General features: G+C 43.1%; 1 protein-coding gene across 1 annotated transcript in view; it reads right to left on the minus strand.

Moving 5' to 3' along the window:
• Nucleotides 1-13,393, minus strand: part of LOC309595826 (vascular endothelial growth factor receptor kdr-like) — a 141,624-nt gene that overhangs the window by 18,692 nt on the left and 109,539 nt on the right. Inside the window, exons 20-28 of the mRNA XM_082323206.1 lie at nucleotides 11,833-11,921; nucleotides 10,383-10,548; nucleotides 9,735-9,832; nucleotides 8,649-8,771; nucleotides 8,429-8,540; nucleotides 2,936-3,035; nucleotides 2,246-2,351; nucleotides 380-504; nucleotides 42-120 (exon numbers count right to left, since the gene is read on the minus strand). Coding sequence (XP_082179332.1) covers nucleotides 42-120; nucleotides 380-504; nucleotides 2,246-2,351; nucleotides 2,936-3,035; nucleotides 8,429-8,540; nucleotides 8,649-8,771; nucleotides 9,735-9,832; nucleotides 10,383-10,548; nucleotides 11,833-11,921 — 998 coding nt within the window. The remainder of the gene's footprint in view (nucleotides 1-41; nucleotides 121-379; nucleotides 505-2,245; nucleotides 2,352-2,935; nucleotides 3,036-8,428; nucleotides 8,541-8,648; nucleotides 8,772-9,734; nucleotides 9,833-10,382; nucleotides 10,549-11,832; nucleotides 11,922-13,393) is intronic.

The following is a 13,393-nucleotide window of genomic DNA, read 5'->3' on the forward strand; positions in this document are numbered from 1 at the left end:
TCTGTGAACCTGGTAGAGAAAGATGCAGTCACCTCACTTACCTCATGCATCACTTTCTCCTTTTCCACTGGCACCTCATCAAATGTCTTCACACTCAGTGGTCGCTTCTTGCTGCTGTTACTGAAAGCAAGAAAGCGGAGGGGTCAGCAGAAAACCCAAGCAGATGCCGCGCCGGTTGGTAGCTCAATTAACATCCCTGACACAGCTCAGTTTCCTGGACCAGTCTTCTTTTTTCATCTCTTGTAACTAATAAACAATGGCCTGACAAATTTGGCTATCCAACTCCTTTAAAACAGCCATGCTGAGAGAGGAGAACAAAGAGTGCCGAGATATGTCAAATCTTCCTTTCCCTCCCACCCCCTGTATATATTTTTCTTACCCAGTTTCCACCGCACTCCAGCGATTAACACAGTTGTTCAAGTTTTCTTCCACAGGGCAAGTTTTGGAGTTAGATTCTCCATCAGGACACAAGGTGATGTTCAGTGGAATATAGTCTTTACCATCCTATATAATTAATAACATAAAAGAACACAAAGCTGGTAAAGATCACTTTGTGCTGCATCTCAGCTGTAAAAGGTTATTGTATTCTACAGAGCTTTACACTGAGAAAGGACTAGATTTTGTTTTAGCTTTATGATGTTTCTTCAAAGTGATTATGATGTTCTTCACAACATGTGGAAGTTGAATGTATAGCTTTATGCAACGTTTACTGTGTAGGAGGCTTCGTACGAGGAAAATGGTTCACTTTGGGAAACCTGTGATGTAGCATAGCTGAAAATGGTCCCTAACATTCCAGTACTCATCTGCAGTTAGCGTGTTTTCTCTTCCAGGCATCTTCGCCTGAGCTATTGCTTCACTGGTCTTTACAGCAGTTACAAGACTTCAAAATGTCCCTCACATATGGCACAGCAGCGCGACGGTTGTGTTGAGGGTGACAATATATGTGCATCCAGTTTAAAAGTAGCTGGCTTTGCTGACTTGCACAGCGGCATCTTTGATGAGTTTGCAGCCATTTCTTTGGGATCGTTACGACATTCCAGATGTCTGGCTGTTCTGCCTCGGTGAAAGTGAACAGAATTGCGCTGATCTGCACTTCAGGAAAGCAGTCCTCTATATTGTCATTGCATTGGCCTCTTTGGGAATTCCAAGGGACCAGGCTCAGGGACACCTAAATCCCAGTTCAAGCCCTGTGTTTGGGAGCAGGGAGGGAGCAGCGGCACAAAGCCACAAAACCCCTATGGCCAAAACGACTTTAACAGATTTTGGAATTGGTAAAAGAATATCGCCTATGTATAGACTTTTGGCTTATGTTCAACTTAAGGAGTTGCAGCTTAGCAAGAGCCAGTCCTTAAAATGGTAGCCTTAAAGGATTTTATTTCTTGTCCTTACAAGAAACTGATGCTGCGAGTTTAATAGAATTCAGTACACATCTTAATAAGCTCTGCATTGTCATTACACCCCTGCAGTAATCTTCAGAAATGAGTCTTCCTTGAAGTCCTAAAACTATTTGTCCAAATTTCCCTTTGCTTGATTTTTTTCTTTTTTTAATTTTGAGAAGCAGTTAAGTGCCCTATTCCCTTATCATGATTTTTATGTCTCCTTAATCTAGTTTGGTTATAGGATAAAACTCACAAGCTCTTCATATTGCAGACGGGGCCCTCTTCAACTTAGCTTCACTAAATTTGTTTGCAAACAGAAGGAGCTGGAGGAGAGTGATTTCTTCTTAAATTAAATTGACAGTTACATAACCGGTCTGGTTGGTTGTACTGAAGAAGAAAACAACTGATTTAACTATTATGAAATTAATAATTATGTAATTGACTTTCTGAGCTTTAAACTGCATCATTTTAAAGCTCCTAAGAGCACTGATGAACGTAAGCTCAGAAAATGAGAGAGGAAGTTCAGACCAACTACTGGCAGTTTGCTATGTTGGAATCTAATTAAAATTGTTTGTGAGATAAAGCACTATTGTTCCTCTAAGGGGCAACTGAGCCTTTTTTTAATTAATGTAAGTTTCTTCTTATTACGGATGGATAAACATCTAGTTTTGAAATATAATCCCCTTTGAATAGTTAACATTTTCCTTACTCATCCCAGCAGCCATTTTCCTTGTGACCTCTGTTATGAAGTCAAATCTAATATTACTGCTCACCATAGTCTTTACCTGTGCGCACGTACACACATGTCCACATACGTATACATCTATATGTACCCATTTGTTGAAGAAATGTTTGTATTGCCATACCTGCTGTACATTGGCTTGAAGGAGATCTCCTAAGCGCTCCACGAGCTCCGTGAAAGTAGGCCTCTCTGTGGGCACTCCGTGCCAACAATCCAGCATGGTCTGGTAGCTAGATAAAAACACGGGTGTTAAGAAAGGAAAAGGATAGGAGCTTTGCTTCCACACTGTTTCCTTCTGCTGCTGCTTCTTTTGGTCATTGTTTGGATAGTTTTGGATCAAGACAGGTTCAAATCGCTGTGTGCTGAAATTCTGTTATAGTTTCCCTGTGGGATGCTTTTTCCTTCTATATTCCTGCCTCAGCCGAGCCTGTAGGCTTTTTATATTCACCTAACTTAAAATTTGACTGATGGGCCCCACTGAAATAAGTCATAGTTATGGACGCCTAGTTTCTGTCACAGAACTGGAAATCAGGGCAGACACAGTAGTCTTCTGAACTGAGATTCACGAACTACAGCTGGCACGGGGAGGTCTGTTAGTTGTCTTGTTGGCAAAGGCCGAGCTGACTTGGTCTGTCTTTAGCATTCGTCTGTGGTATCAGGAGACCCAAGATATGCACGACTACAACATTTACTGAAAACAAAATACAAAATACCTCTGATGAGGTCTCCTTCCCCCTCCACGCTTAAATGCAGTCTCTTTTGTAATACTTAAATGATATCTATCAGCTCTCAATACAAAACCAGGAGCTCTTACACTTCTGGAGTAGAGTACTCTGGAGATCTCATCCGGGTTCCTTCTTTGAGCCGTCGGCAAAAGTCCTCATCTATCTGCACTCCAGGGTACGGTGAGGCACCTGATGGGAGAAATAAAGAGGAGGCTTCAGGATGGCACAATCCCTATTTCCCAGTCCAGTGAATTAAACACACATCGGTGATACCTGCTGAGCATTCGAGATTAGACCTAGGGTCTGACAGTAAAAGAGGCCAGAGCAAAGAAGGGGTTGCAATCACTTATTATCTACGTGTTTTGTTTGGAAACCTGTTACAGACTCACTCAGTCTCTTTAGAGATTTCAGTCATGCTGTCTCCTCTACACTCGTGATATAGCCAGGACTACTCCAAGGGAAAATATGGCAGAAGAGAAATAAATTTTATTACTTTGAGACTTTAAATGACCTCTTGCTCAGTGGTAGAAAAGTTCCAGCTCATTCAATTGCTTACATACCGTTTTCCAAACTGTCAGTCTGCCAGTACCCTGCCCTAAGTGAACACACGTGAAGTAACTAAGTCCTGCTCGTCATTCATTGCCTTAGAATCGCTGGCCTCTGAGGGAGTGCAGAGAAAGCTGTAGGCACCTCGCCCCTGCAGAAGGCTGCGAGAACCTTGCGGTTCAACCTCAGGTGTAGAACTGGAGCCCTTCTCTCCTGGTTCACCAATTTAGTATCGTATATATATTATGCAGTCCTACAGGTAAAATTTCCATGAAAAATGAGCTTCCAAATTTTTAGCCTTGCTTTCTTTTGCGAGTGTGAGTTCAATACTGCTTATTTTCAGGGCCACTCAGTTAGTGTGAAACCTGGGAGGACAGTTCATGGCAACTGTAATTGCTTTTGCGAGGTAGACTTCTGTAAAGGGACGGGCAGTATTATATTAACCTGCACAAAAGTTGGCCTAGCGTTGTCAAAATGAAGGCGTGAGACTTAGTTCATTTTCTGTGTAAATGGTTATCTTCAGAGGAATGACTAGTATAAATCTATGGATGCTTTGAATGCGCTGTTCAACTAATGAGCCAGTGGGGGCTTTTCGGAGGTTGTGGTCTTTGTTGTATGATATCTGCACTTTATGATGCACCATAAATAAGGGGAACAAATATATTATTTGAGAAAGTGCTCTGGCGTTTGAGTAATCCAGACCTCATAGGTAAAATTCAAGAGGTGTCTCCACTGAAGTTTGAACGGTTACTGAGCCTGTTGTGGATAGACCTGAAAGATCTGTAAGCTTTCCTCCCTTCCTTCTCAGCGAAGGCTTCATAGGCAGTGCAACCCTTGTCTTTCACATTTTGGCATCCTAGAGGCTGGATGGTGAGTTTGAAAGAAAATTTAATCAAGTCTTAACATAGGGGACTGAATGGAATCTGGATCTGTATCCAGCCCTCGAGGAATCTGTGTATGACTTACCGTCTATAACATCCTGCCTATTTCCTGCATTTTTTTTTCCCCATTTGGAAACACCATCATGTGCTGTGCACTTGGGGGCACAACAAGCACAGCAGAAATCTTTTGGATGAAAGCGGTGAAGAGGGTGCCAAAATGTGGCTGTTCCCAGAATTATTCTACTCTGTGAATCTGACTGCTCAATCTGCAAAACTATGCACCGGGGAGCAAAGATCCTGGCAACTTCCTAAGAGGGCATCTCAGCACAGCAAATAGGCTCCCATGACATTCAAAGCTCAGGGATGCTCAGACACAGCAAATCTGAATCCCTTTGATGTGCAAGTACCAGATCGCAGTATTAAGAGTGTTTCCTGGAGTTATGTAGATTGGAAATAGTCAGGAGCATCATTTCTGCTTTATATCTTGATTTTCCTTCCCAGTTTGTCTTGGCCTGTCATTATGATCGTAATAACTTGCTAATGTAATGTTCAGCTCACACGGTGTTACCCATGAGCCAAACATCTCAAAACGGGCTTGTATCAACTCACAAAATCTCTTTGAATAAACAGATGGATAGAAGCCGTAGTGTCACTTTCCTATGCTGTGACAAAAGGGTGAGGATAGGAACAGGGTCTGGGAGCACTAAACTACATCTCCTGAACTCTCGCTAGCTTGTTTTTTCATCTGTATGGGTTTATCTTTACAAACCTTTACAAGGTACTGAGGCTTCGTGAATACCTCTGTGACTTGCCCAGTTGATCCTGTATCTAACAGTGGCGCAGCCTCTCAAGAGAAGTGAGCCTAAGCCTCGCTTGATCTAGGTAGCCCTAAATCGTCAGTGTACTGGGGCAATGCTGAAAACAACACCCCTCATTAGGGAAGAGAGGGGCTGCGTGGTCTTTTTCATTCATTTCTGACTGCATTATGTGATTGCTGTGCCATCATCGCCAACCGATTTCCATTAGGAGGAGCTGAATGAAGCCAGGCCATTGGTGGACTGTCCCACTGTTTTACGCTGACCGTTCTGATCTGCGAAAGAAACCTCTCTGTTTGCTGAGTATCACTGGCCAGGTCTGGCCCATGAGCACAGCAGAGGTTATTGATAAGAATTAGTCTGGCAACTACACTGGTTGGGACTGAGACCTTGGGGGCAACATGGTAGGACGGGATGAGGAGGGATGGAGAATTCTGCTCGGTCTCACAATCTGAGTTATATTTCTTTGGTTACATCATTGATCCTATCAACTGCAACATGTTGGTGAGAGCAAGTACAGGGAAGGCGAAGAAAAGTAATTTTTGATTGCAAGATCTTTTGGTAGTTTATATTTTGACTGATGCTGGCCTCCTACCAGCTGGAGGCAGCTCAGATCTCAAAAGCAAGGAACTCTCCCTTTCCCACCTCCACTCACCATTGTACTTCATCTGGACTATGTGACGAGCCTAGTAACTTGGATTTGGGATGCTGGGACAGCTTGGGAGAAATGTAGGCTGAAACATATGGTATAAGGTCTACACATGACGTTTTCCTTAAGGGAAATCTCTTCTAAAACGCTCAAAGATGTGGCATGCATTGGATATGGTAGCACTCTTTTGATCTTGGTTTTATTTTAGGAGGATAATAAGATGCTGATGTTATACTACCAGGCACTGGTTGTTTACATAATTACCTTTGATTGCGTTTTGAACAGTGCACATTTAAATTCCAGGAGACACCGACATTCTGTAAAGCACCATGTAAGTGATTTCAAGATGTATTAAGCATTGCTGGCATTACCTGACGTGAGGTGTGCTGACCCCATTTAAATAATGCAAAGCTCAATGCAGACTCAGCCCCAAATGAAAATTAGCAGTCTCTCAAGTCCTGATTTCTCTGTGTATCACCAAAACGGATCCAATCTGCCAGCCTTTCTGGAGGAAGCCTATCGTGCTTCATTCAGCCTCTCACCCTGAAAGGGCCCATGTCCAACCCAAACCGTGCATTTTGCTAATCAGTATCTTTTCCTTTTTTAGAGGGTGCTAAGTCTGTGGGACCCAGTAAAAAGCAGCAGTTGTAAATGGGAGCCAAAGCATACCCTGTAGCAACAACAAATAACTTCCATCCCCTGGCTCGCAATGATCTGTAAAACTTTTATATAAGAGAGTTCAATCAGTGACACAAATCCTTAATTAAATATTTATCGTGTGAGCTGCAGATGTGAGTAGTGCCAAACCGCAGACATGCCTGGATGATCTGTATGAAAAACCCTCTTAGAGAAAATGACTGCTTTTGAATCGGTGCCACGGATTGAAGAAAGTCATTTGTGATCTGCGTCATAACGAGGGCAGAGGCTGCTCTGCGGATGGCGGCCCTTGGAGCAATGGAGTAGGTTCCTCTGAATTCAGAAGAGGACAGTCTATTGTTCCAAGTAAGCACCTTCATTAAGAAAAGAGGCTATCTAAAATTAAAAGAAACTAGATAAATTATTTTAAAAAATAGTTAAAAATAGGGATGAATTTCAGTGACTATAATTTTTATTAGCCTTCAGTATTAAAGGCCAAATGACCCAAAGTTTGCGTCTGTTAAACTCTGTCAGGACCTTTGGGAATGGCGTAAACAGTTTGCCTTCTGCAGTGGTCCTTGCCAGTCATCAGTAGTCGGTTCATTTGGTTCCTCGGAGATGCCCAACGGAGAGACTGTCCCCTCTGAGCGTCTCTGCATGCTAATGCTAACACATCTTCTTGAATAATCTATTGGAACTGGGGCATTGCCCGTGCTTCTGGAGCTTCGTCTTTCTGTGGTGTTTCAAAACACGTGCAGCAGGTGATGCTGTTACAGAGCCAGGGAGGTGTTACACCAAAGTAACAGAACTCTCAAGAAAAAGGACTGAACTCCAGAGAAAGCGACAACTGCCACGTGCTTTAACCGTTTGAGTATGAACTTTGTTTTGCATGCTGATACAAACTAGAGAAAAGTCCAAATCAAAGACTTGGACTGAAATCAGGTTGTGATCTTTGCAGCCAGCCCTAAATAAAGATTAGGATAGAAACAGCTCCAGACTTTGCATCCAGATCTGGACTTGGCACCTTGAGCCCGATCATTAATTTCAACTGATCCATGAACCAAAGACAGTAGGAGATTACAGAGTTTGCTTTAAAATTCAGCAGCTTAAGTTGACAATGCTTCTTGTTTTCTTTTGTCTGCGAATGCTGATTAAAAAGCCAGAGCTGACATTCCTAAATTCCCTCAGGAAAACAAAACTTGCCACTCTGTAAGGAGAATTTGAGAGCGGTAAAGTCCGACTGTCTGTAGGACTGCTTGTCTGAATTTCAGGGCTTTATCTGCTGGACAGTAACCAGATGTCAGTGGGGCTGAGATTTCTAACAGCACCATAAGATGAAATCTATAGTATGTAAAGAACACCATTACTAGTCTTTCAAAAATGTTGTGGTTTGCAAATGATATGGCCAGAAGAGTATGCATTCTACCTGTCTGCTGCCAAAATGGCTTATGCAGAGTCCAGCACTGGTTCTCGTATCAACCTGATGGCAGCCGCTGCCAATACATTTTTCTTACTTAGAAAATCTTACTTAGATTTGGTGGGGAAGATAATCAAGCTGGGATAAAATGTCATGTGGGCAAACTCCCTTGTGTTCCATGGGCTGCCACTAGCAACATCAGCCCACTGTGTCAGCAGCAGCGTAATCCTCTGCAGCCTTAGAGCTGCGGGGGTTCCTGAAGCAGACTGCTTAGGGGAAAATATGGTTTGACATTTTCATTGCTCCCAAAGAAACATTTCACTCCCGAGCAGCAGAGGCTTGCATTATCTCTGTGCTCTGTTGGTTTCAATTATTACAAATGTTAGGTCCAGGGGTTTGGCTTTTGTTTTGGTGTGTGCCCCCTCCACCCTCCTTCCAGTATTCACTGTTTTCATGCACTTTGCCAGGGGGAGTTCTCATTGACTTCAGTCCAGTGACGTTATTTTGCACCGGATCTGCGCTGTGCAATTGTACTAACTGAAATAGAAACATGGCACCGCGCTATCATCATTTGTTTAAAGCTTTTCATAGCAATAGAGCCATAAATTAGAGGGAAAAAAGTTTTAAACCATTCTTACCTAGAGAAAATATTTCCCATAGCAGCACTCCAAAAGACCATACGTCACTCTGTGTTGTGTAAATTTTGTCAAAAATAGCTTCTGGAGCCATCCATTTGAGTGGAAGTCTTGCCTAAGAATGCAAAAGACACAACGCGTTGCCAGAAATGTTGTTACTAATCTGCTCAGGCCCTAAGGGAATAAAAACTTGTGATTAGCGTTTCGAGTTTCTTCCACTTACATCTCCTTTCCGTACGTAGTCAGGGTCTTTATAAATATCCCTGGCTAGTCCGAAGTCGCAGATCTTAACCACGTTGTTCTCTGAAAGAAGGATGTTCCTCGCTGCCAAGTCCCGATGAATGCACTGTGAAGGAATGAGGACAGGCAAGATCAGAGGGTCTGCCTGGACAACGAGCCACTGCTCGAGTGGAAAGCTTGAGGCCTTTGGAAATGGAAAGATATCTGAACTTTTGTTGTGAGCAGGTTAGAGAGGGGAAACGTGGGGGGGAATCTGCTGCAAATATACTGTCCTATGCAAAAGAGAAAATAACTCGGGAACAAGCCAAGTATTACAGTTGGTTTTCTGATTTTTCTATGCGAAATAACTTTCACGGTTATGGAGTGCCATTTTCCAGTTAATTGTTCTGTGGCAAATTTGGGAGAGGTCAAAAAGCAGCTGCCGCTACATTTGCAAATGCAGTGCCGGGAGCGTGTGTGAGACGGGGGTAATCGCACACAGGCGATTACTGTGCTGGTGACTGCGGTGTGTCCTGCCCTGGCAGCTGTGCGGTAAGTGCGCGCTCTCAGATTTGTGCATGCGTTGGCATGTGTATTACATTCAATTTACTTCAAAAACAGGTGTTCCATAGGCTACAAACATACTTTTTTTTTTTATCGAAAAGAGATGCTAACTTTGCTGATAGTCTCCCACATTACTGACAAGCTAAATAAATAGCTGTATACTCCCTCTTCATTTTTCAGTAGTACTTTTGTTGACCATACTAGAAGGATCTTTCTCTGAGAAACCTTTTCTGCATTTATTTATGAGACAGTTCCACAAATGGTCTTACAATCTGTATTCGCTCCTTCTATCTAAACTCTCCTGTTACAGATGCCAGTCCTTGTAGCCAAGAACATGATGGATATTCCTTCACAACTCCTTCAGTGCTACGTATTGCTTAACCACCAGGCCTAATGTGATCTCCAACACTTTCATATAAGAGCAAAAAGCAGATTACTCGGGCTTGAAAGTATATTTGGATTTCTTCATATCAGATACTCATGATTCTGTGGAAGAAGTTCAGCCCTGACGTTTTAATGAGCTCACTTTTCGGGAGGCGAGAAACTCCATGCCTTTTGCCACTTGGAAGCTATAGCAAATCAGATCCTCCAAAGTCAGGGGCCGCTTGTACAGATCCTCAGCATCTAGGAGAGATCACAGACACAGCAAAACACTAGAGCAACAGCTACAAGCTTTTTTGGCGCTGGTGCCACTTGCACGCTGATGACCCCAGCCCTGCATCTAAGCGTTGTTCCATGAGTTCTCTACTAGGATTACAATTGTGGTTTAGGAACCACTGGCCTAAAGGCAGAAGATCGGGTGATTAAAAAAGCTCCAGCCAACGTCGATCATGTCATTTAGCTGTGGGGAAAACAGCAGCTGGGGATAAAAGTGAGGGAAACTATTTCTAGTGAGCGAGTGACGAGACTGGGGACAGACGGGCCCCACAGATCTGGTAAAATATCGCTATTACTCCTCTTACACAACAGGAGCAGCTTTTATATGCATGCGTTATTGCAAGTCTCTTTTTGTGAGAAAGTTGGAGTGAGGCACAGGCAAGAGAAAGAACTTGTGATTTCAGGAACAAGTCAAGCTGTGTAAGGGCTTGTAAAGTGCGTGACAGTGTGTGTGGCACTAGCCAAGTCACAGAAATCTCTATAATAAAAGATCTGGGATTAGGTAGGTTTCTTTTACCTTCTTCATCCTCTTCTGAATCGCTGTAGCTCTTATCTTCAATAAATCCCGAGCTGGCAGAGCTTCCTGTGCTGGCTACGCTCTCCAGGCGCCTCTTGATCAGTTCGGTCAAATCACTGTTGGACTCGTCCAGGCTTTTCTCTGCTTGGTCAGGGTTTTCCTGGGACTGGAAGTGGTAGAAAACTGAATTTTAGCTTTGGATGATTCAATGACTGGGCATTCAAAATATGTAAAAGAATGGCATATGGAGAAAGCGTCCTCTGGAGATGAGCTCAAAATGTGTTTGAACACGGTGTTCCCTGAATAGCAGAACTAATGAAGCCTGGTTTTCTATTTATTAATACAGAACCTCCCATTTTACTGATAGCCATGTTCCACCAGAAAAGTTAGCTGGAAGCTGGTCAGCTGAGACTGATAGATGAGCAGAGAAATATTGTAATTCTGTACCTCTTCCTTTCTTACGAAACCACGCTAAAAATCACAGTTCAAGGTAAGGTATGTGCCTGATGTGCACTGAAATGCATCAGTCTCACCCTCTCCTGGGGAGTGAGACATAACCAGTCCCTGCAATTCACGGAAACAATAGTGAGAAAAGAAATTTTGAGTGACTGTACCAGGAAAATCTTCTTTTACACAAAGTACCTTATGTACTTTTGTGCCTGTACACAATAGGTATAATAATAATCATAATAGAATCATCCGGGAAAATAATCTTAGGGAGGCTCCGGTTTCTGGCAGGGCTTAGATCAGAGAGCCCTTTCGATGCTGTATTTTCACAACGAGGAGGTAGTCCCATCCTCTCCCCATCGCTGATTTCTGGCCTCCTGTGTCTTCCCCCATGTCCTAGCCCAGTTTGTGCTAGCACAAACGCTTGTGTGGATGCAGACAACCCTTTGGAAACCCAAACCGTTTGCTTAGTTTTAACACAGACCGTGCTCGTGCTCCAGTTTGCTGCATACAGCACGGACTTCTAGGCTGGCACAGGGGAAGGGAAAACACATAAGATGGGAATGAGCAGATGATGAAGGGTGAGCTGCTTTCGGTAGCTGGGGGGGGCTAGAAACAAAAATCCCCAAGCTGGGCTTGTATTTTGGGAGGGTTCACCTTCTCCTAGTTCAGTTAATATCAGTTTTTCACTATTACTTTGTTGCCCGCCTTGCGCTGGGTAGTAGCTCACAAGTAATTCCCCCTCTCTCTCAAATGCACTAGGGTGCTTGGGTGTTTGCAACTAATTCTTTAGTAGGTGCTAGAAAAGAAGAGGATGGGAGCGAGATATTGCAGGGAAAACAGTTTCCTTTTCTTGCTCGTACAAATTGAAACGTGGTGAGAAAATAAGGTGCCCCTATAAATACCAAACTGTCTCAGAGCCAATGCAGAAAAAAATCCAACTTGTGGTCAGTGGTTGTTAATTCTCTGCCTTGTGACTGTGAGAAGCCTGTCATTTTTTTACCTTGTATGCAATGAAATCTCCGCGTTTTCCTCTTAGGTAGTTGGACAGATTTCCATATTTGCAATATTCTACTATGACCATTAAAGGACCTAAAAAGACAGTGAAAGTCAAATGAGTTTTGAAGCACTTCAAAGCACTTAATACTAACTTATCCTCACAAATCCTCTTCAAAATGAGTAAATACTGTCATTCCCATTATGCAGGTGAGGAGATTAGGAAACAGAGAAGTGACACTCCAGAAGCACACAATCAGTAGTGGATATGGAGAGGAGGGGATACAGTACTGGTTCTTAGTTTCTCCATTAGATAGTAGCAGTTGCTATTTACTCCTTATTTAGAAACAAAGGAAAATTCAGCATGATAAATAAGAATACACAATCCCATGTGCTACTAAGGTTGTTTTACTCGATACATAGATCCACAGCATGGAGCAGTCTTCATTTTTCTCTGCTGCCTTCGCAATGGTTTGGTTTGGGTGGAGCTGATGCCGCTAGAGGCAATAGAAGTGTGCAGGATCACAGATAGGTCTAAATCAAAAGGTGCAAAAATATTTAGTCTGAATTTTTTGAAAGCCTGAAAAGTCCTATCAATTCCTTCCTTTCTCATTTCTGTGCAAACTACTGTAGAGTTCAGTGCAATTGCTGCTTTTATACAATTATGCATAGTTTTAAGATCTGCTTGAAAATGCTTTTATGTTTCAGTGTGAGCCATTAGGAAAGGGAAAAGCTACATTCTCTACCTTTAGCATAACCACTGCTTTGTGTAATCATCAAACGTAAGATAAGGTGAAATCGTGGGACTAGAATGCATATGAACGTGTATTATTATCAATCCTAAGCAACCAGACTTTCACGTCCAGAAACCTTTTTCTGTCTAGAAGGTCCATAGGTCAGACTTAGGAATGGGACCTTCAAAGGAGCAGTGCTGAGAGCTGCACTTGGCCACTGGGGAAGGAGGCGGCTCTAAGCAGCACTTCCATCTGCCTGTATCAGAAACGCGCATAGACTTGGACTGCGTCTGCCGCCTTGGTCCGGCCTGATGCATACGGTATCGACTGGAAAGGCTGAGAGCAGGGCTGTAAGGGAGAGCGGAGGGGTCGAGGGGGGAAGGAACACCTTTGGGCTGTTCAGGACTTCCAGTTCCTATTGACCACAGCTGTAACATCTTCACCACACTGTACCAGTGATTGCAAAAACACAACTGGCCCAAAAGCGGAGCTGATAGCGGTTCCACTGCTGACCACACAACGCTGCTCGCTTGGGCTTACAGGCAGCCGTGCTGGGATCTGGCAGTGCACAAGAGGTCCCTGGGGGACAGTGTTCTGAAGAACCTAAAGTCAAATGTCCCTCATGGATGCCCTGAGGAAATGCAGATTCCAGCTTTAAAGCTCCGGTTAGTGATTTATTCATGTTTTTGAAATGCTTCCTAGACATGGCCTCTCCATATTTTATTTCCTCATTGTAAAGCATATACTATGCATTAGTTCTAACTGCTTAACATCAGACACTCAGCCAAGGTGTTAAAATTTGTTATTTGTTATATTGTTAAAATAATGTATGTG

Source organism: Platalea leucorodia, assembly GCF_965183815.1.
Source record: "Platalea leucorodia genome assembly, chromosome: 10".
NCBI classification, from domain to species: Eukaryota; Metazoa; Chordata; class Aves; order Pelecaniformes; family Threskiornithidae; genus Platalea; species Platalea leucorodia.